The 22519-nt window shown below is 52.0% G+C and overlaps 1 protein-coding gene across 1 annotated transcript in view; it reads left to right on the forward strand.

The window, feature by feature from the left end:
• The window catches only part of LOC133773519 (microtubule-associated protein 6-like), a 94716-nt gene extending 73111 nt beyond the window's left edge, over positions 1–21605 (forward strand). Inside the window, exon 2 of the mRNA XM_062210826.1 lies at positions 20965–21605. Within this exon, the coding sequence (XP_062066810.1) occupies positions 20965–21605 (641 nt within the window). The remainder of the gene's footprint in view (positions 1–20964) is intronic.
• The last annotated feature ends 914 nt before the right edge of the window (positions 21606–22519 follow it).

The raw sequence follows: 22519 nt of genomic DNA on the forward strand, positions 1-22519 counted from the left end.
CTATTTTTAGTTAAGGGACACACAGAACAAGCCTTCTTCCTCCATCGTGTCTGTCAGGCCTCTGGGCTAAGGAAAAGTCAGCGCTGGGTCTGAAAGCACAGAGCAGGACGATTCCGGAGCGCGGACACAGGGCCTGGCTGCTCGTCGAGGGCTCCGGTCAGGATGTGGCAGGCCGTATTTTTGGAGTAGGAGAAAAACATCCTCGTTCAACCACGTAAATTAAATTACAATGCTGGAATCATGATTTCTGTGAAGAGGTGTTCTCCACAGATAATAATCTTTTCCAGATTTTTCTACCGTCACAGTTCCCTTTGGCCTCGCTGGCGAAAGAGATGACGCATGACGTTCCAAGGCTGGACGTGAACATGTCCGCGTCAATGTTCCAGTACTCCAAGAGCCAAGTACTCTAGAGTACTCCATCAGTGGAAAATCCCGAGCCTACAGAACTTACACTGGGTCTAAGTGAATCTTCTTTTCAATAAAACAGAAGGAAGGCAGTGTGTAGCTTCTGCTATTCTCTGTTTCAATATCCAGTAATACTACACTATAATAATCCACCGTTTTAACTATACCATTCATGCAATCAAAGAATGTGACTCCTCCATGTGGAAGAAGTGTTCCCACTGTATCCCCAGCCTTGACATTTTTAAACTTCTATATATTTTAGGTATCAAGGGAACACAGAGAGTTATACTACTACATTTCAAAACTTCGTTTACTTATTTTAAATGTATTTATTTGCATCATTTGAGAGACAGAGAGAGACACAGAGAGACAAGGAGCTCTCCCATCTGCAGGTGCACTCTCTAAATGCCCACAGTGGCCGGGCCTGGGCTGGGAGCCAGGAACTCAATCCAGGTGCACTATGTGGATGGCACAGGGCGGTTACCCGAGCCACCACTTACTGCCTCCCGGGATATGCGCCAGCAGGAGAGCAGAGTGAGGACACGGAGCCAGGACTGGAGCCCCGCAGTCCAAGCCGGGTCACAGGCATCACGGCCAGGTCTATCTGCCACGACATGGCCGCACACTCCACAGAGCAGGGTTGGAAAGCTGTGCTGGAAACTAATTGTACGGGATGAGAAACAGTCCTGGGGCCGGCGCTGTGGTGTAAGAGGCCACGTCTCCACATCCCATGTGGGCACTGGTTCAAGTCCCAGCTGCTCCACTTCCTATCCAGCTCTCTGCTATGGTCTGGGAAAGCAGTGGAAGATGGCCCAAGTGCTTGGCTCCCTTCACCTGTGTGGGAGGCCGGGAGGAAGCTCCTGGCTCCTGGCTTTGGCTGTGGCCATTGTGGCCATCTGTGGAGTGAACTAGCGGTTGGAAGACCTCTCTCTCTGTCTTTCTGTCTCTCTGCCTGTAACCACAAATTGGAGAAAATATGTGATAGTTTTCTTTTAGGGACTGGTTTATTTCACTAAGCATAATGGTCTCCAATTGCATCTATTTTGTTGTGAAAGACAAGATTTCATTCTTTTTATGGACGAGTACTATTAATGTTATATATATATAACACATATATATGATATATATGATATATATATATATATATATCATATATTTCGCATTGTCATTATCCAGTCATCAGTTGATGGACAAAAAAGAAAAAACATTCCGAATCCAGTGAAGTTAATGTTACTGAGAACTTACTCTATGCCAGTCATTAGACACATGAAAAGTAATCGCAATAGGCAGTATTTCCAACATTATGAGTAGCTAAGCCATGTGTATGTTTGGAGTGGTTCTCGGATATTTATTTCTGTGTAATTTTCAGTGCTTGAAGTACGGTTCTCTGGCAATGTTCCAGGTATACATTTGCTAAAGTTCACTTTACGGGTGGGAGACGGAGCTCACTGCCGTCACCAGCCGCTGTGACATGGATCACGCCAAGGTCTTGACACCTGACATCTGCCTGGAAGTAGCTGTCAAGTGTTGCTAGGAAAGCCAGGGAGCCCAGGCTGCCCGGAGCCTGCCACCGACACACGTTCAAGGGACGGTGTATCCGTGAAGGCAGTACCACTTCAAGTACCCAAGAACCCCAGACTAGGAGGCGTTCATTGAATGGCTGACTTGTAACTTACACAATGGCTAGGAGGATTTTTCTGTGAGCACTGTTTCCGGGACGATCTACAGATGCTACGAATGCAAATTTTATTGGAAGAGGGGAAGAAGCAGGAAGACTCGGGGGTCACAAGGACAGACGCACGGGCAGAGGCGCATGTGGCCTGCGGGCGTGAGTCTGAACCTTGATCGTGAAAGACCCTCGCGTTGTCAGATCCTGCTGCTGGCCAGTGCAATGCCACAAAAGCACAGAGACCAACGGCCACGTGGGGCCACTCTACGCAGGACAAGAGCGAGTTCCGTACAGAGCCTGAGACGGGTAAGTCGAGATGGCTGGATGCAGCCGGATAGGAGGACAGATGACACGGTCACGTGGTTGAGAGACCACAAAACAACAAAGAGGGAGGGCGAGGAGCCCTCCGGGTCATGGAGCAGGATGTTCTGGGACTGTGGGCCTTGGAGGCATCTGAAGCGTTTTTATTGACCGTGGTCATCGTCACCCCCGCTGGAAGGATGACATCTGTCCTCTACCAGTGTTCAGACGAGATCTGCGTGTGAGATCCAACATGTGATCTCAGGGAACGGACGCGACCCCTTCCCCGCCCCCACCCCCCCCCCCCCGATGTTAACGACCTTATTTATCCGATGTCCGTGACCCCGGTAATGACTCTGGATTCTTCCCCCTCCACCCCCTCGAATCCACTTACTCCTCCATTGCACAACAGCGCAGCAGCACGCATCCTGGAGAGTATAAATAAAAAGCTCCAACCCTAGAGCCGAACCTTTGGCATCAGCGTTTTCTGTACATCCCACATGGCCTCGGGCAGAACAGGATCCCTACCCTCACACAAACCGCCAGGAGCTTTCTCTGGCTGGGGACGTGTTCTCAGACCGAACTGGAGCCAGAGTAGCCAGGGTCTCTGGAACAAAAGGCGGGTGGCCCGAGCTAGGATGGTTCCAGTAATAACTCTCGCAGTGAGGTGTAACTTAGCTACAAACTGCCGGTGCCCGAGTGTGCAGGTGGATACTGAAGCTCTCCACCCAGGTCTCTGGCCCTGGCTCTTCAGGTTCAAGTTGGATCAACTCCAGGCTCCCTCTCCGGGGACGTCTGGCTCATTAGTCCCAGGCGCCAATTAAGAGCTTTGTGGGAGAACGAGAGGAATGCGCCCCGGCACAGGGAGAGGCCACAGGCCCCTTTCAAGTCGGCCATGGATGGATGAGTCTCCGCGCCCGGCCAAGCCACACATCAGCAGGTCGCGAGCATGGGCAGACAGAATCAACAAAACCAGAGAAAAATGTGGAAGTCAGCACTTTCCGGAACCAGCCGGTTTCATTCCAACTGATAAGGGCTGCAAGCATTTGCATCAGCCTTGCCCATCCCAGGGATGCAAGATGACCAACAGGCTGGTTTTTAAAGCCGGTTACATAATCCAGGGGGCAGCGCCCGCTTGTCATTTTTTTAGAAGTACTTACTGACCCTGGGACCCCTCCCCACCGCCTGTAGCCAGCCGGGGTCAAGTGGAGGTGAGTGTTCTGGCAAACCACTTAGATCTGGAGTAACAATTGTGTGGGGAGGGATTATAGCTTTTGTGAACCACTGACCGGGGTTTGAAGCGGTAATTCTTAATTAAGAAAACACAAAGACTCAGCGTTTGCGCGCTGATCACGCTGCTAGTAACCGCCCCGCCCCGGGCCAAGCAGAATGCGACTCAGCACACGGAGCATTTATTTTGTTCATATTTTTTCAACATGTGTTGAGCTTTTATTTAGATTTATATTACATTCATTTAGTATTTGCATTTTTCTATCATTTTATAGTATAGAGTTGCTGTGTTTTGTTAAGATTTATACCTAAATATCCCTTCATTTTATTTTTGTAATAATTTGTTTCAGGGGCCAGCGCTGTGGCACAGTGGGTTAACGCCCTGGCCTGAAGTGCCGGCATCCCATATGGGTGCCGGTTCTAGTCCCGGCTGCTCCTGTTCCAATCCAGCGCACTGCTATGGCCTGGAAAAGCCGTGGAAGATGGCCCAAGTCCTTGGGCCCCTGCACCCATGTGGGAGACTCGGAGGAGGCTCCTGGCTCCTGGCTTCAGATCAGCTCAGCTCCGGCTGTTGCAGCCATCTGGGGAGTGAATCAGCGGATGGAAGACCTCTCTCTGTCTCTACCTCTCTCTGTAATTCTGACTTTCAAATAAATAAAAATAAATCTTTAAAATTTTTTTTTCATATATTTAAGCTAAAATATTACATGGAGGCTTCAGAAATAACTTTGGGTATCGAGTGTTGCTCTTTCTTCTAAAACTAAATTCTTTAGTTTTACGTCAATGGTGTCTTATTTCTGATTTGTTATAAGCTTGTTGCTTCCGGAGAGAATTTTAGGGCAAAATGTCTCAAAATTAGAGGCTGTCTAATGGAAGGCATAAAAGTTTCTCATAACATTGTTTTCTAATAGCAAAAATCAAATGTGCTGGATTAACAATCTTGCCACTTCATACATATTGTATGTAGACCATCAGGTAGAGCAGTGCTACTGGCAGAGACCATAGATGAATGCAGTTCCCTTCGTGTCCTTGGACTTGCTGGGGTGCACGGTGAGTGGTGGGACCTGAGCCTGCTTATGAGAAAATGGGACAGCTGCTGTAGGATTTGGTTCCAACGCTGTACACGATTCTGTAAGATCTGGCAGGACAGGGTCCCAAGGTAGTAGAAAAATCATAGTATTCTGTGGCTAGAAAGGACTTTGGGGTTTTCATTACACGCCTTTAAAAAGAACATCCTAAGGGGGCCGGTGTTGTGGAGCAGCGGGTAAAGCCAACATCTGCAATGCCAGCTTCCCCTATAGGCGCTGGTTCAAGTCCCAGCTGCTCTACGTCCAATCCAGCTCCCTGCTAATGCACCTGGAAAAGCAGTGGAAGATGGCCCAAGTGCTTGGGCCCCTGCACTTGGGAGACCCAGATGGAGGTTCACACTCGTACATGCACACATATACACTCACACACACACATTCACATATATACACACACATAGACACTCATTCACACACACACACTCAGATATACACACTCATAAACATACACACACTCACACATTCATACATACACACACTCACACACATATATATACACATTCACACTCATACACACAAGTGCTCTCACACCCACGTATATACACTTACACTTACAGATACACGCGCACATACACACACATACATGCACACCTGCATATATACACATTCACACAAGTGCACTCACACCCACATATATACACTTACACTTACAGATACACGCGCACATACACACACATACATACACACATATATACACATTCATACATACACTCACACACATATATGCACACTCACACATTTACTCAATTCACACTCACACACTCATATGCACACACATACTCTCATACATACACACATCTACACACTCATACACACATATGTACACATTCACACACACTCACTCACATATATACACTTACATATACACACTCAAATATATACACATAGACTCATGCTCACATATTTACACACTCACACACACTCACATATAGGCACACTCACACATACACTCATGCCCACACACACTCACATGTATACACATTCACACATACACACTCATACGTACACACGCACATATATGTACATCCACACATCCACACACTCACACACACTTGGAGAACCTACCAGAATAAAGACTTTCGGACAAAGTATGTCAAATTTCAGTAAAATCGTCCCTTAGTAAAGTGTGACCTGGATCTCTGTCCTAGTTCATTTTCTGATGTCAGGCACACTTCGCATGAAATAAATAAGAAAAATTACAGGCCCATCTCACTTATGAATGAAACTCCTACGTAAAATGCTAGCAAACCAAATGTAACGAACAGTCTACACATTGTGATCCAGTAGCACTCACCCTAGAATTTAAGGATGGTCTAGATTTTTAAATTTTGCTATTGTAGTGCAATGATTGACACATTGAAGAGAAAATCACAAATTCACTCCAAGGACTATTTGATAAAGTCGAAAACACTTTTCTGATAGAACGTTCCAGCAAACAAGGATTTGAAGGAAGCTTTCTTAACCCGTAAAAGCTCTCACTAAGGTCACAGAATTCCACATCTAAGGAGCCAGGACCTGTCTCAGTGCTTCTATTCAGCATTGGACAAGAGAAGCTAATTGTGATAATGAGGAGAAAAATAAAAACATATAAACATTATCAAGGAATAAGTAAAATTCCCATTATTTGCAGGCATAGCGTTTACTTAGATAATCTAAAATAATCCAGATTTTAGAAACTAATAAAAATTCACCATGGTTAGAAACAACACACACTAGATAATAAGAAGTACTAGGAACAACTGCTTAGTCATACACAAATACAGAAATTCCAATTCTAGGTAGATTAAGGATCTCATTGGGAAAAACTAATTGTAAAACTTCTTAAAGAAAATACAACAAAAACTTTCTTGAATCATGTGATAAAATACTTTTTAAGATTTCCCAAAATAAGAAAAATATTAATTGACATATTAATGCTTAAACTTCTCTATGATGGAAGATAAAAGACATCACAAATAAAGTGAAAAGTCATTGGCTGAGGATAGAGTTTTTAAAAAGATTTATTTATTTGAAAGGCAGAGTGAGAGAGAGAGAGAGAGAGACAGAGAGAGAGAGAGACAGAGACTGATTTTTTCATCTGCTAGTTCACTCCACAAATGGCCCCAATGGCTGGGACTGGGCCAGGCTGAAGTCAGGAGCCAGGAGTTTCTTCCAGGTCTCCCACACAAGTGCAGGGGCCCAAGCATTTGGGCCATCCTCCACTGCTTTCCCAGGCGCATTAGCAGGGAGCTGGATCGGAAGTGGAGCAGCCTGGACTCCACATGGGATGCCACCATTGCAGGTGGTAGCTTTACCCACTACACCTCAGTGCCAGCCCTGACAGGAGCCATATTTGGAAGTCACATACTGTTCCTCGATATTACTGCACAGAATATTATTGATCAGAAAGTCATTACACCAATGAGATTAGCACACAAAAAAAAAATGTCCAGTAATAGTAAGTACTGGGAAAGACACCAGGAGACAGAAACGCCACATCAGCGGATCTGGGCTCTGTGACACACTTGGACCACTGGGGAAGCTCTAGATCACATCCCATACTGGGTCCCATCCCCAGAGATTAGGGTTTAACTGTCCTGGGGTGGGACTTGGGCACTGGTGACTTTAAGCACGCCTTAGGTGAGCATCCTCTGCGGCCAGAGCTCAGAACGACTGCTCGACACCATGGGGAGTCCAGGAAAACACCCTAGTTTGTAACCTAACAACAGCTAGCCAAACATAGAGACACCTGCTCTGTGACCCAGCACTTGAACTTCTAGCTGCCTCCCTTCGAGAAATTCTAGCTCGTGTACAAAACAGACATGGCAGCATCGCTGTTGTGGCAAAGACACAAGCACAGAGCCAATTTCCCTAAGAAAATGGAGAAACCGACGCTGCCTTATGTACGTCCTGGGATTCCATCCTGCAGCTACGAGGCATGGACTCAAAGCCCACGCAGGAATGTTGAGGCGTCCCCAGTCAGAGTTCCTAAAGAACAGGTGCTTTAGATATTTGAAAACTCGAACACAAGGCTATGGCATACCCACAGATACTACTGCTAACTGCAAAGACATATCCACGCCTCTATCTCACACACACAGAGTGAAAACATCAACACGTACGTGGGCATGATATACGGTAATTTGGGGATAATAATTATTTTCGGAGGTGTATTTGTAAGGTGCTCTACTTTATTTTACAGGTTACCTGAATAAAAATGAGAAAATGACATAGATTTCACCTTGGTGGTGGGTTTGCAGCTAACGTATATTTTGTTATGCTTGAGTTTATACTAAAGCATTTAACACGCATTTATTTTTTAATCATTATAAAAAAAGCAGTGTGTTTAAAAAATAAAAACCAATAAGTCAACAAAATGATTAGATTTGGCATTTGGGATTGGATTTGGCATTTGGAGGATAAGATCCCATCCTCACTCAGCAGGTGCTGTTGAAACTGTTTGATGGCATCAACTTTATTTTCCCGTACAAGAAGTCAGGGAGTTGGATACACCATCTATGTTCAGGTTTCTATGACTCTACCGTGACCGGGGCTGGCGTAGTGGTACAGCAGGTTAAGCCAGAGCCTGCAACATTGCCATCCCAAATCCAACTCTGGCTTGGGTCCTGGCAGCTTCGCTCCCAACCTGGCGGCCTGCTGACGCGCCTGGGAAGCCAACAGAAGACAGCCCAGTGCCTGGACCCCTGGCACCCATACAGGAGATCCAAACAGAATTCCTGGCTCCTGGTGCAGCCTGGACCAGCCTTGGTCATTGTGGCATCTGGGGAGTGGATCAGTGGAGAGAAGACCTCTCTCCTTCTCTCTCTCCATAGCTCTGGCTTTCAAATAAAATAGATCATTTTAAAACCTCACGTTGTGATAGTATTTCTGAGTTTGAGTTTTCTCTCTCCTTGGACGCCGTCTAGCGGGCATGGGTCCAGCGACCCTGTGGCAGTGCGCGTGTTCCCAGTGCTACCCTCCACAGCCCGAGAAAGGGTCGCCCACAGGCACTGAACCCATGATGCCACAAGGCAGGAAAACAGCCTGAACACGCTCCCATTACTCAGATTACCAACAACACAGACAAGGGAAACAGCTGGTGACTTCCGTTCCCAAGCGTCTCGGCTCACCCCTTCACTGAGCATTCCCTAGGCCTTTGTCTTGAATGACTGTTCACAGACTAGTGTTGTTTGTTATGTATTAACACATTTTGCTTATAGTAGATGACACAGTAACTTTTGTTTACAACATGCTTTAGGACAGCAAAAATTCTATTCCTCTCCTCATCTTCAGATTATTTGAAAGACTTCACTCCATCTTTTTTTAAGGATTAAATTATTTGAAAGAGCTACAGAGAAGGGGGGAGAGGGAAAAGGAGAGGGAGAGGGAGAGGGAGAGGGAGAGGGAGAGGGAGAGAGGGAGAGAGGGAGGGAGGGAGGGAGAGAGGGGGAGAGGGAGAGAGAGAGGGAGAGGGAGGGAGGGGGAGAGGGAGAGGGAGGGAGAGAGGGATTGGGAGAGAGAGGGAGAGGGAGGGAGGGGGAGAGGGAGAGGGAGAGAGGGAGAGAGGGAGAGAGGGAGAGAGGGAGGGAGGGAGGGAGAGAGGGGGAGAGGGATGGAGGGAGAGAAGGAGGGAGAGAGGGAGGGAGAGAGGGAGGGAGAGAGGGAGGGAGAGGGAGAGAGAAAGGGAGAGGGAGAGGGAGAGGGAGAGGGAGGGAGGGGGAGAGGGAGAGGGAGGGAGGGAGAGGGGGAGAGGGAGAGAGAGAGGGATTGGGAGAGAGAGGGAGAGGGAGGGAGGGGGAGAGGGAGAGGGAGGGAGGTAGAGAGGGAGAGGGAGAGAGAAAGGGAGAGGGAGAGGGAGGGAGGGGAGGGAGAGGTATCCTCAATCCGCTGCTTCACTCCCCAGATGGCTGCAATGGCCAGGGCTGGGCCAAACTGAAGCCAGGAACCAGGAGCTTCATCTAGGTCTCCCACATGGGTGAAGGGGCCCAAGCACTAGGGCCATCTTCCACTGCTTCCCCAGGCCATTAGCAGAGAGCTGGATGGGAAGTGGAGCAGCCGGGACAAGAACCCATATGGGATGCTGGCCTTGCAGGCTGCAGCTCTACCTACTATGCCTAAATGCTGGCCCCTCATTCCATCTTCTAAATGCTTTATTTGATCCCAAAGAGAAGCTGGCTCAACATACACAATTCAAATATATTTGCCTATTGGGGGTTAAGCCACTGCCTGCAGTGCCAGCATCCTATATGGGCATCAGTTCAACTTCTGGCTGCTCCACTTCCAATCCAGCTCTCTGCTATGGCCTGGGAAAGCAGTGGAAGATGGCCCAAGTGCTTAGGTTCCTGCCACCCACGTATGAGACCCTGATGAAGTTCTGGGCTCCTGGCTTCTGCCTGGCCCAGCCCTGGCCATTGTGGTCATCCAGAGAGTGAAACATCTCTTTTTCCCCCTTTCTCTCTAACTCTGCCTTTAAATAAACAAATCTTAAAAAGCAAAGTAAAATGTATTTGCCTATTAAAGTGCTATTTTCTCCCAAGAACTATGAGTGTGATTCTTTAACCCATGAGGTCTAATTATCTCCTAATTAATCGTAATCCCAAAGAAACTGAAGTACATGGAGCAGGCACTGTGGCACAGTGGGTAAAGCCACCACCTGTGACATCAACGTCCCATGTGAGCACTGGTTTGTCTCCAGGCTGCTCCACTTCTGATCCAGTTCCCTGCTGATGGTCTGGGAACACAGCAGAAGATGGCCCATGTACTGGGGCCTCTGCCACCCACTTGGGAGACCCAGATGAAGCTCCTGGCTTCTGTCTGGCCCAGTTCCGGCCAGTGCATTTACTGCCTTTCCCGTACATGGCACTCACTGCTCCTGTCCCCATTTCTCCTCCCACTCCACCCTGAGCCCAGCTTGCTACCTCTTCCCAGCTACCTGTTTCCTGGCAGAAATTCTCGGGACAAAAGGAAGCAACACACGAAGGAGCCTGGACAAGGCTTGGTGGTTACACAGTGAATAAATGGACCAACAATCGCAGCAAACACAGAAAAGTGACGGGGAGGTTGGCTGACAGGAACAGTCCTGGATCTTTTTGTCCGCATCCACAATTATGAAGGAGGCTGCCTACATTGTCTGCGTTACAGGTAAGGGAGGGCCAGAGAATACCTCGTATCACATGACGGCTGACAGTGCTGGGAGCTGTCGTCACCATTGTCACCATTGTCACCAGCGGACTGTGGTCCAGCGCACAGGTTTACGGAAGAGCTGCCCAGTGCAACCACGCTCCGCCCACAGGAAAGCAGCGCAAGGTTCAAAGTCAGCGACATATTCCCCACTGGGAGAAAAAGACGTCATAGACTCATTCTCACTTAACACGTAGGGAGCAGGCCCCTTAAAGAAGCCAAAGTCTACTTAGCACTTCTTGAGTGGGGAAGATAGGGCATAGCCATGGGAACACTCAAGGTTCTTCTTTATAGGGGTCGCGCGCCAGGCTCACCCTAGCAACCACGGGCAGTCGGCACACCCGGGCAACACCATGGCCCATAAGAAGAGAAGCACAAAGCCTTAAACCCAACTGAACCAGAAAGCAGCCGCCACCCTGCGTGGCAAAGGCCACACTCTCATCCCTTCTCGCACTTCTCCGATCAGCTCGTCTCCTCCCCTGAGCGTGGGTTTGTGACTTTCAAGATGACACCATGGCCTCGGGCGCTTCCCAAAGTGGGACACAGCCTCCCGGCGTGCACAAGGGCACTTTGCCCTTGGACTGCACCTAGCTACTATGGGACACGTAGGGGAACGTTGACAGGACACCTATAGGCCTGAAAGAATGTGGTCTCCTAAGGGAAGGAACAGATGGGCTGGCACAGAACCACCTTTAACTGAAGGGCTGCTCGTGGGAGCACTTGACTTTGACCATGGAACATCAACAGGGCTCATGTTCCCCGGGGGAGGAGGTGGACTGTATCTAAAGACCAAGGGACGCTGGGGGCACAGGCAGCGTCCTGCAGCCATGGACGTGGCTCTGCTGTTGCCTTTCTTTGGGACACACTTTTCAGATGAGCTGCCCTGGAGACACCATGGCTCAGATCATTACGGCTTTGGCGGTGAAGTGGGAGACCTGACAAGTGGAGGAAGCACAGTTCTCGCCTAGACATCGAGCAGACGGCACGCGGAAGCGGACTCTCTTCCCTCCCCAGTAAACACCTGCAGGAAAAGGCGGCCCAGCCTCCCCCAGAGCGAGGTCTCAGGACTCACTGCTACACCGCGAGAAGGGACAGAGGGTGGCAGCTGGGACCCTCTGTCACTTCTAGGTTCCCACCCATCCCCTGTAAATGCTTAACTCCGCCCAGCGAGTCAGGTTTTCGGAGTCTGCAGGGGGCACCAGCACGTGCACAGATTGGGGCTCACGGTCACGGTCACGGTGCTACCAAAGACCACGGTGCAGAAATAGTTCTGATGTTCTGATGCCTTTCTCTGCCGGGAAGCGCCATCCCCACCACCACCATGCACACACATTTCTAATATGAGTTCGCGATGTTTTCAAAAGGTCGTTGGGGTCATGGTGTTGGTTCATCATGAACCCTAGATGCATGGGGTCTTCAGCAAACCTAAATATCCCAGTCACTTTTCTTACCAGGCCAGCAAAGCTCTTTCTAGAAGAGTCTCAGACGCTTCGTCTCAATGTACAGTGCAGCTTACAGGACAATGAGGTACCAGAAAGACCGACCCAAGCTCCCGGCACAAACATACACGCTACTGTAACCACCGCCTGCTCCCTGCTACACAGCACCAAGCGGAACACCCACATCTTACCTCACCATTAATTCATGCACGGTGGTCCTTAGTCTTATGGTAATCCTCAGTACTTAGTCCTTGGGTTTATGGCTCAGCTCATAACTTCAATGAGATCACAACTTGCAAAATACTGCAACGTTAGGGGATGAGGAAGGGAGGAAGAGATATGAAAAAGTAACTTACTTGCAGAGATATTTTTAAGGCAATCCTGAATTTCAAAGTAAACTTTGCTGTTTCAAAGGAAAGACGCACGGAGCTACAGTCATTTAGTCCTCGATGTGTGGATGTGTGTCCCTCCACGGGATAGATCTTGGCGAAATCTGTCTTATAAATTTACATCTCCAAACAGACAAGCACAACCAGGAAGTAGTTAAAAAAAAAAAAAAAGACTGCCCTTAAATAATAAACAAATCCGGAATGTAAGCAGGAAAGGAAAAATAAAAATAAACCCTCTCTCAGACTGGAGGCTACCTCGGGGTAGGGAGGCTGCCCCGCTCCCTCCGTGTCACCTTAAGCTCCTGGTGACACTGCTCACCTCTGCCCAGCGCTGCCTCCATGTTATGGCAACATGCGACATCTGAAGAGAGAGGAACTCATTCCCCCAAGTCCCTTAGAGTAAAGGAAGACAGATGGAGGATTTCCTGCCGAGGCACAGGGGCGAGGGGGTGTGGAAGTGACCTGAGTAGGCGCTGGGTTTTCTAGGCTCAGCAGTTTTGCTCAGCAAGGAGCCCACACGTGCTGCCTGGGCCCCAGGGAGCCGGTGCCTCTGTGATAACCCCAGCGGCCCCTTGGACTCCGGCAAGCCGGCCCGCAGAGCCTCGGGGCCTGGGTTCTCCCTGTCCCTGAACCTCCTACGCCTTTGTGATTAAGGCGGACCAGGAAAACGCACGTAGGACATTTTGCTACATTGGAGACGTCTTTTCCCAGGTTTTAAACACTTTTTTATTTATTTGGGAGACAAAGACACACACACACACACACACACAGAGCGTGCTCCCATTCACTGATTCATTTCTCTGATGCCAGGAGCTGGGAACTCCATCCAGGTCTCCCACATGAGTGTCAGAAACCCAAGAACTGCTGCCTCCTGGGCTCTGAATTATAGAAGGGAGCTGGGGCTGGACAATGAACACAAGTACTCCAGCAAGAGGTGCGGGGGTCTTTTATTTTACTTATTTGAAAGACAGAGTTACAGAGAGAGAGAGAGAAAGAAAGCACGCGCACGCGAGAGCGAGTGCCTCCATTTGCTGGTTCACTCTCCAAATGGCTGCAATGGCTGGAGCAGAGACGATCTGAAGCCAGGAGCTTCCTCCGGGTCTCCCACGTGCATTCAGGGGCCCAAGCACTTGGGTCATCCTCCTCTGCCCTCCCAGGTGACCAGCAGGGAGCTGGATCGGAAGTAGAGCAGCTGAGACCCGAACCAGCACCCATATGGGATGCAGGTGCTGCAGGCCAAGGCTTTAACCCGCTGAGCCACAGCACCGGCCCCAGCAGGTGTCTTAACCACTGGGTCCAGTGCTCACCCCATTTCCTTCTCCCTTGTCTCTTCATGTTCAGCTCCTGGGTTTCGTCTCTGATACAGGCATCAGGCAGGTCATCAGACGTGAACAAATAGGGAGGGGCCACAGAAACCAAAGACCCTGCTCTCTGCCCAGGCCACCCTACACCACACGCTTTGTGGTTTAACTTGTGGTTAAAGAATCCTGCTGAAATGGGGGCTCAGCCAAACCAGAAAAGTGTCGCTTGTAGCATGTGCACAGAGTCCAAAGTATACAACTCCTAGTTGTCAATCAGAAGTGGCACAGCTACATGCCCACTCAGCACCCTTACGGCTTAGGGATAAAAGCCCCAAACCAGGGAGAAGGGGCCACGTTTTCCTCTGGACTAGGCCATCGCTCCCTTGGAGCCCACGTTCATGAACTTGGCTTTCCATCGCTGTTTCGTCCCTCTGAACTGTGATTCAGCACCGCATGGGTGCACAGGAGTTGGGGCACGAGGCCGGCGCAAGGGTGCAGTGGGCTAAGCTGCCACCTGCAACACCGGCATCCCATCTGGGCACCGGTTCTAGTCCCAGCTCCTCCTCTTCCCATCCAGCTCTCTGCTGTGGCCTGGGAAAGCAGTAGAAGATGGCCCAAGTCCTTGGGCCCCTGCACCCACGTGGGAGACCAAGAAGAAGCTCCTGGCTCCTGGCTTCAGATCGGTGCAGCTCTGGCCATTGCGGCCATCAGGGGAGTGAACCAGCAGATGGAAGATCTCTCTCTGTCTCTTTCTCTGTCTGTAACTCTACCTCTCAAATAACTAAATAAAATCTTTTTTAAAAAACAGAGTTGAGGCAAGCTGGCCAGCACCGGTGACACCAGCACGTCTCCAACTATGTGAACGTCAGCAAGAGCGATCGGGAACATTCATTAGAGGTGTTCTCAGTGTTCTGTTTCTCCTTCCTCCCCTCCCCACGCGGACACACTGCTCGGCTCCGGGTGATGAAAGGCACGGATGTGGCCAGCGAGACTCTACACAGACCTCTCCCAGGCCCCACTGACCCCACTAACTGATGGGCTGGAGTTTGCAAAGCCAAACAGAAACTGCAGATGGCCCCGAACTTCCTTCCAAAGCACAACTTGGGGGTCACTTCCTTCCCCATCGCCAAGCCCAAGCACACCACTGCCCGAGACAGAAGCCGTTTCCCTGTAAATCCAACAACCCATTGTAGAAGCACTGACCACACAGCAACCCCAAGTCCCCAGGCTCCCCATGCCGCCTTTCCAATCTCCGACTTGCGTTCAGCATCTCTCCAAAGTGAGCACCATGGGAGCTTTCTTTCTGTGTCCACGTCCTGGGGCAAGAACTCACTCTTGCGTGGCCAAGGTTCTGGTCAGCTCAGCTGAGTGAGGAGGGAATGACTACAATGCAAGCAGGTGCTGGGCTGTGGGCAGCTGTGGCCTCTCAGACACTGACGACCGAGAAAACTTCGTGGGCTTCCTAAGAACTTTCCGAAATTACCTGGAGCACTGTTCCACGTCAGGGGTCCCCAAGCTATGGCCCCTGGTTCCCATGAGGGCTGCCGCCTGCATTTGTAGATCATGTTTTCACAGAACACAGTTGCACCTGCTTGTGGCCGTGTCACCCACAGCTGCTCCCAAGCTGTCCCAGCAGAGTGGAACCATCATAGAAGGAACGCAGGGTCTCTGTCTGGATCTTCTTACAAAAAAGCATGCACACCCCTTTCTGTATGGCAGAGGGTCAGCTGACAGCTACTGTGGCCTTGACCTTCACGTCTGAGCCGAGAGGTCAGAGCTGCATTGACGGACGATGCTTCTGTCTCAAACGTCCTCCCAATGAAGTCTAGGGGGAGGGGACCCCAAGCACCAGGGGGCACAGAGGGGTGTTGGAGGGATTCAGGCAGTGCCACGGAGGCGAGCCAGGGAATCGGGGCTGTGTGAGAGCTCTGAGCTGTGCACACAGGCAAATGAGCACTGGCTATGAGTCTGGAAGGGAGATAGGTCAAAGCAAGCTGGGGGGGGGGGGGTGGGGGGGCTGAGTGGGGCAAGGACCAGAAGGAGAGCAACTTCCTCCCAGGGGCCCTAAGAAGGCGAGGGGGACCACATGGCTTATCAATCTTAAAAAGAAAAAACAAACAACAGGGAGCCAACAGGGAAGGGCATTTGGGGACCTCTGCACTCTGTAACCCAGAGTGCCTGGGTTGGAGTCCCTGCTCCGCTTCTGAGCCAGCTCCCTGCTAATGTGTGCCCTGGGAGGCAGCAGGTGATGGCTCAAAGACTCAGGTCCCTGCCACTCTCATGGGAGACCCCATTAGAGCTCCCGGCTCCTAGCTTCAGCCTGGCCCAGGTCCTGGGCCTCTGATGAACCAGAGGCTGGGCCATCTCCCTGCCTGTGTGTGTGTCTGTGTGTGTCTCTGCCTTTCAAATAAATTACAAATAAACTTTGAAAAGGAAGCCGGGAGCCACTCTGGGTGCTGCTGGGGGCTCTTGGGTCAGTGCAGGAAGCAGGGTCCCAGCTGGCAGTAAGGGACCCCGCGGGGGTGCACGCAGTGTGACCGGAAGTGAACAACCCTGAAGCAGCCTGTGAACAGGGTGACGTCACGTGTGTGCTGCCCAGCTTTGGCCCTGGCCTCTTCACCCAAAGCCGGCCTGCAGGTTTTTTTTTTTGTTGTTTTTTTTTTTTTCTAGAATAGCTGACCTGCCTGATTTCATGATTGACGGTTGCCTTCCACTCACGGCTTTAATTCCCGTAGCCACCCCACACAATGCTTGCTTTGTATATCTAATTCCTTTAAGCCAGACCCTGAATGCTGACCGGACTTTGGACGCCTCACGGACGCGGCTGTTTCCTGGTTCCCCCAGCTGTCCAGAGGTCAGCTCTTCAGGGCCGCTGCTACGGGCAGGCACTGCCCTGAGCTGGGGGTGAATCTGGCCTCCTGGACAGGAAGGAGCCACACACACACACACACACACACGCACACATGCATGGCACCTTCTGTGCTGTGAGAGCAGCTCTGGAGAGGCAGGCCAAGTTCACGAGTGAAGGAGCAGGGAGGGTGGCCCCAGAGAAGCATCCAAGGCCGGAAGCCAAGGAGCAGGGAGCTGTGTGATGAGCCATGACAGCTTAAGGTCACTGACAGAGGTGAAGGGACCCGGAGAGGACCCTGGTGTAGCCTGGAAGGTGCACGGGTGAGAGTTAGCCACAGACGGCGGGGGGGCACCAGCAGCAATGAGGGCCCTGGAAGGTACGTGATGGGGTGGGGGATGGAATTTCCGCAGCCCCCGGCTGCAGAGGCTTGGCTGGGCAGCTCTGCTGAGCGATGGGCCTTGGCAGGGACCACAGCACTGGGGAAGCAGAACAGAGGCTTTGAGAGGTGTTTCGGGGATGGGGCAACTCTGACCCCGCCGTGGGCAACTCTGACCCCGCCGTGGGCAACCTGAAGCCGTCATGGCCAGGTGCTGGCTAGAGAATTCTTAATTTCCACCCCCTGGAAGGAGACTCACGGGCCAGGGGCCTCATCGTCCTTGGTCAGCACCATATCCCGAGCACTCTGGTGCAGAGAAGGGGTGCACGGCTCTGTGAGCTGCGTGCCGGGCGCTGTGCGGGGCTGGTCTCTGGGTGGCAGGGCGGCAGGCGGCTCTGTACACATGAGCCCCAGCCTCTGCAGCCTGAACCCACGGGTGGACATGGGTCAGCCTGGGGGCAAGCTTCTTCCTTTTAATTTTTTTTTTTATTTGAAAGGTAGAGTGAGAGTGCGGGAGAGAGAGACACACAGAGAGAGCTTCCATTTGCTGGTTCAATTCCCAAATGTCCCAACAGCCAGGGGTGGGCCAGGCTGAGACTAGGAGCCAGGACCTGAATCTGGGTCTCCCATGTGGGTGGGAGGAGCCCAAGTACTTGAGCCCTCACCTGCTGCCTCCCAGGGTGCACCAGCAAGAAGCTGGCAATGCAAACAGTCAGGACTCAAACCCAAGCACTCAAATATGGGACGTAGGCATTCCAAGCGGCACCCCAGCCACCGTGCCAAACGCCTGCCCTGAGTGGCACATTTGTGTTTCCACGTCCTGGGTGTCTCCCTACGAGGTGAGCGGCTTGCCCTGCTGCCTCCCAGGAATGAGTGTGGGCGTGTCACGTCCACCCTGGAATTGTAAAGATGCATTTTTCCTTTGCTGGTGACGTCCTGCTTAGTCTGGGAGGTCCGCGTGGCAGGTGCGGTGTGACCGAGCCGCCTATCTAGGTGTGTCGGTTACCGGCAGCGGCCATAACCAGCCACCACGAGCCGAGCGACTTGAAAACACAGGAATTAATTTCCCTGAAGGTCTGAAGGCCAGAAGTCCAGAACCCAGGTGTGGCAGGGCCCCTTCCTTGTGGGCTGCTGGTGGCTACCGCAGCCCGGCCTTCCTGGTCCCATCCAGGCTGCTCTCTGGCCTCTCTGTGTGTCCTGTGCTCTTCTTAGGAAGATACCAGTTGTGGGGTGGGGGGCCAACCCTATCTCAGTATGACCTCAGCTTCGCTTAGTTATGTCTGCAAAGACCCAATTTCTGGAAGGTCTAGGTGGACATAATTTGTTGTTGTTGGGGGATATCATTACAAAACAAAGCCATCTGTTCCACACAGAGGTCCAACATCTCTTCCCCTGGACTGTGGTCCGACCAGGGGCAGACAAGGACAACGAGAAGGATTTGGAGGTAAACGTTGCTATGGGAGCGAGGGAAGCCACTTGTAATGTGTTGTACCTTCTGACAACCCCACATGTCCCATCGCTACCTAGGTGGGGACTGCCACTTTTATCCCACACACGTCTTCTCAAAACATCTCAAAGGCACAGGAAAACGTCCACAATGAACTCACACAAAGCCACGGGAAAGAACAAACCTCACTTAAAACTGTTTCTCTACGGCTACAGCCCTCCCACGGCTACAGCCCTCGGAGTCCGTTCGGCCTGCGGAAGCTCACCCTGCACCAACGGCTGTGTGTGCGGAGGAGAGCAAGGGGACACAAGGTCACAGCCTCCGACGTGGCCTCACGCATGTGTGGGGAGGATCTTGCACACTTCACAGATCAAAAAAACAATCTCATCCCGGGTAGACACTTCTTTTTCTGGTTCAATGAGATCTAACTCCTAAAAGCTGAAAAAGCATTTTTCTCCCAAAAATGAATTCTTAAAATGACACTACAAAATACAGCCTGAGGATGAAGATCTCTCTTTTTACGGGCACAGAAGACTGCATTATCCGAGCAGATAACAAGCCGACTCCATCAGAATTTTTGTGTCGTTTTTCACTGCATGTATTTCGCCCCAGAGAGTTACATCTCTTAGGCAGCATCAAAGCTATTCATTCCCTTTTTATTCCAATAATTAAAGTATAGCACAATCAGTAGGGTTACCCACAGCAAATCTTTAGGAGATTAATACGCTATGTTATTCTTTCGTTCATAAATGGCTCCTGCATAGCAATGAGATGGCAATAAAGTTTATGTTCCCGTTACATGTAAGAATTGTATTTTGTTGTACCAAATAGCTAACATCAAAAATAACTACTGGTACAGACAAAACACACAACGCCATCATTCTTGGCATACATTAATATGTCACTGAAGATATTAATACAATGCCCACTGTAGCGAAGATCTGAAAATATTAATACAATGCCCATTGTAGCTAAGATCTGAATATTTGTTATAAGACTGCAAGAAGAAAAAATGATGAAGAATAGGTCATCTGTGGAAAAATAATTTGAACACAGATTTTGGTGGTTATCGTTCAAATTACTTCATTTTTAGGATGGCTTTGAGGAAACTAAAACCTGCATTGCTCTAACCTAAATGGCTGTCTCCTTATAATGTATCGGGTTTTTGGGAAATATTTATTTACCTGAAAGTCTGAGGGGGAGGGGGAGAGATTGAGAGAGATGGATGGATCTCCATCGGCTGGTTCACTCCCCACATGGCCACAGTGGCCAGGCCAGGAGCTCCCTCTGGGTCTTCCGTGCAGGTGCGGGGGCCCACGCGCTGGGACCACCCTGTGCTGCTTCCTCGGCCCCGTAGCAGGGGGCTGGATCGAAGTGGAGCAGCCAGGGCCCGAGCCGGTGCCCGTGTGTGGCGCTGGTGGCACAGGGGCGGCTTGGCCCACCACACCACAGGGCACCATCCCACACCCCCATTAACTCCCAAACCACACCTTCACGTGACCACAATCCACGGGCAGCAATGAATTATCTCTCACGACCCCCCCCCCCCCCAAATTAACAGTCCAGTTGCCTTAGGCGAGGAAGCTAAGACAAGAAAGGGTTTGAGATTTATTTCTTGATTGATTGATTGATTGATTTTTAAGGTTCACAGGAAGACAGGGAGAAAGGGATCAGTCGGGACTGCGTATGAACATGGTTCCGTCTACACACATTTTTCGTGCGTCACAAAGTCTCAGGTTCAATTCCCCACGAAGGGGAAGCCAAGTTCCCCACGTGCGCACGCTTTAGCGGTGTAACCAGAGCTGTCACTCACGGCGACTTCCCGCCTCTGGACGGTTTAGTCCCGCCCCTGCGTGCACGGCCTCTGCGGCGTTCTCTTTAACGGACAGGGGAACGCTCCAATCACCTGTAGCGACAGGCCATCTTCCCGCCCCGCTGAGGGACCCGCAGGGAGGCGTCAGCGTTCTCTTTAACGGACAGGGGAACGCTCCAATCACCTGTAGCGACAGGCCATCTTCCCGCCCATCCGAGGGACCCGGCTTATGGTCGGGGCCTGCGTCCTTCCGCAGGCCCGGGCAGGCTGCCCTCATGGCCGGTGATAGCTGACCGGCCCTGTGCTGGGCACGCCCGGGGAAAAGTGTGACCGGAAGAAGGCAAAGCCGGCCGAGAGTATCAGTGACATGTGATCGGAATTTTGATTTCCAGGGTCACCGTGGTCCTGGGCCATCGGCCCTCAGCACGCGGCACCTTGTGCCTCCGGTTCCCCCCATGGACCCCGCCTGCATCTCCCCTCGCCACCCCCGGCCCTCACAGCCCTCATCCCGCCCCCTGGACGCATCCGGCCGTTCTGGACCGCGCTGACTTGTGTCTGCCGCAGCCTGCAGCCCGCTCTCCCGCCATCACAGCTCGTCCGCACGGAGGAGCACGGGCAGATGGCGGCCGCGAGAACACAGGCTGGATCCGGGTCAGCCTTGCCCGCGAGAGCCACGGACTGGATCACTGTCAGCCTTGCCCACGAGAGACAGACTGGATCCCTGTCAGCCCGCGAGAGCCACAGACTGGATCCCCGTCAGCCCACGAGAGACAGACTGGATACCTGTCAGCCCGCGAGAGCCACAGGCTGGATCCCCGTCAGCCCGCGAGAGCCACAGGCTGGATCCCCGTCAGCCCGCGAGAGCCACAGACTGGATCCCCGTCAGCCCGCTAGAGCACAGACTGGATCCCCGTCAGCCCGCGAGAGCACAGACTGGATCCCCGTCAGCCCGCGAGAGCACAGACTGGATCCCCGTCAGCCCGCGAGAGCACAGACTGGATCCCCGTCAGCCCGCGAGAGCACAGGCTGGATCCCCGTCAGCCCGCGAGAGCACAGGCTGGATCCCCGTCAGCCCGCGAGAGCACAGGCTGGATCCCCGTCAGCCCGCGAGAGCACAGGCTGGATCCCCGTCAGCCCGTGAGAGCACAGGCTGGATCCCCGTCAGCCTTGCCCGTGCGAGCCACAGACTGGATCCCTGTCAGCCCACGAGAGCCACAGGCTGGATCCCCATCAGCCCACGAGAGCCACAAACTGGATCCCCGTCAGCCCGCGAGAGCCACAGGCTGGATCCCCGTCAGCCTTGCCCGCGAGAGACAGACTGGATCCCTGTCAGCCCGCCAGAGCCACAGGCTGGATCCCCATCAGCCCACGAGAGCCACAAACTGGATCCCCGTCAGCCTTGCCCGCGTGAGCCACAGACTGGATCCCCGTCAGCCTTGCCCGCGAGAGCCACAGACTAGATCCCCGTCAGCCCACGAGAGCCACAAACTGGATCCCCGTCAGCCTTGCCCGCGTGAGCCACAGACTGGATCCCCGTCAGCCTTGCCCGCGAGAGCCACAGACTAGATCCCCGTCAGCCTTGCCCATGAGAGCCACAGACTGGATCCCCGTCAGCCTTGACCGCGTGAGCCACAGACTGGATCCCTGTCAGCCTTGCCCACGTGAGCCAAAGACTGGATCCCCGTCAGCCTTGCCCACATGAGCCACAGACTGGATCCCTGTGAGCCTTGCCCATGAGAGCCACAGACTGGATCCCTGTCAGCCTTGACCGTGTGAGCCACAGACTGGATCCACGCCAGTCTTGCCCACGTGAGCCACAGACTGGATCCCCGTCAGCCTTGCCCACGTGAGCGACAGACTGGATCCCTGTGAGCCTTGCCCAGCGAGAGCACAGACTGGATCCCCGTCAGCCTGCGAGAGCACAGGCTGGATCCCCGTCAGCCCGCGAGAGCACAGGCTGGATCCCCGTCAGCCCGCGAGAGCACAGGCTGGATCCCCGTCAGCCCGCGAGAGCACAGGCTGGATCCCCGTCAGCCTTGCCCATGAGAGCCACAG

The sequence above is a fragment of the Lepus europaeus genome, chromosome 14 (assembly GCF_033115175.1).
Source record: "Lepus europaeus isolate LE1 chromosome 14, mLepTim1.pri, whole genome shotgun sequence".
Lineage (NCBI taxonomy): Eukaryota > Metazoa > Chordata > Mammalia > Lagomorpha > Leporidae > Lepus > Lepus europaeus.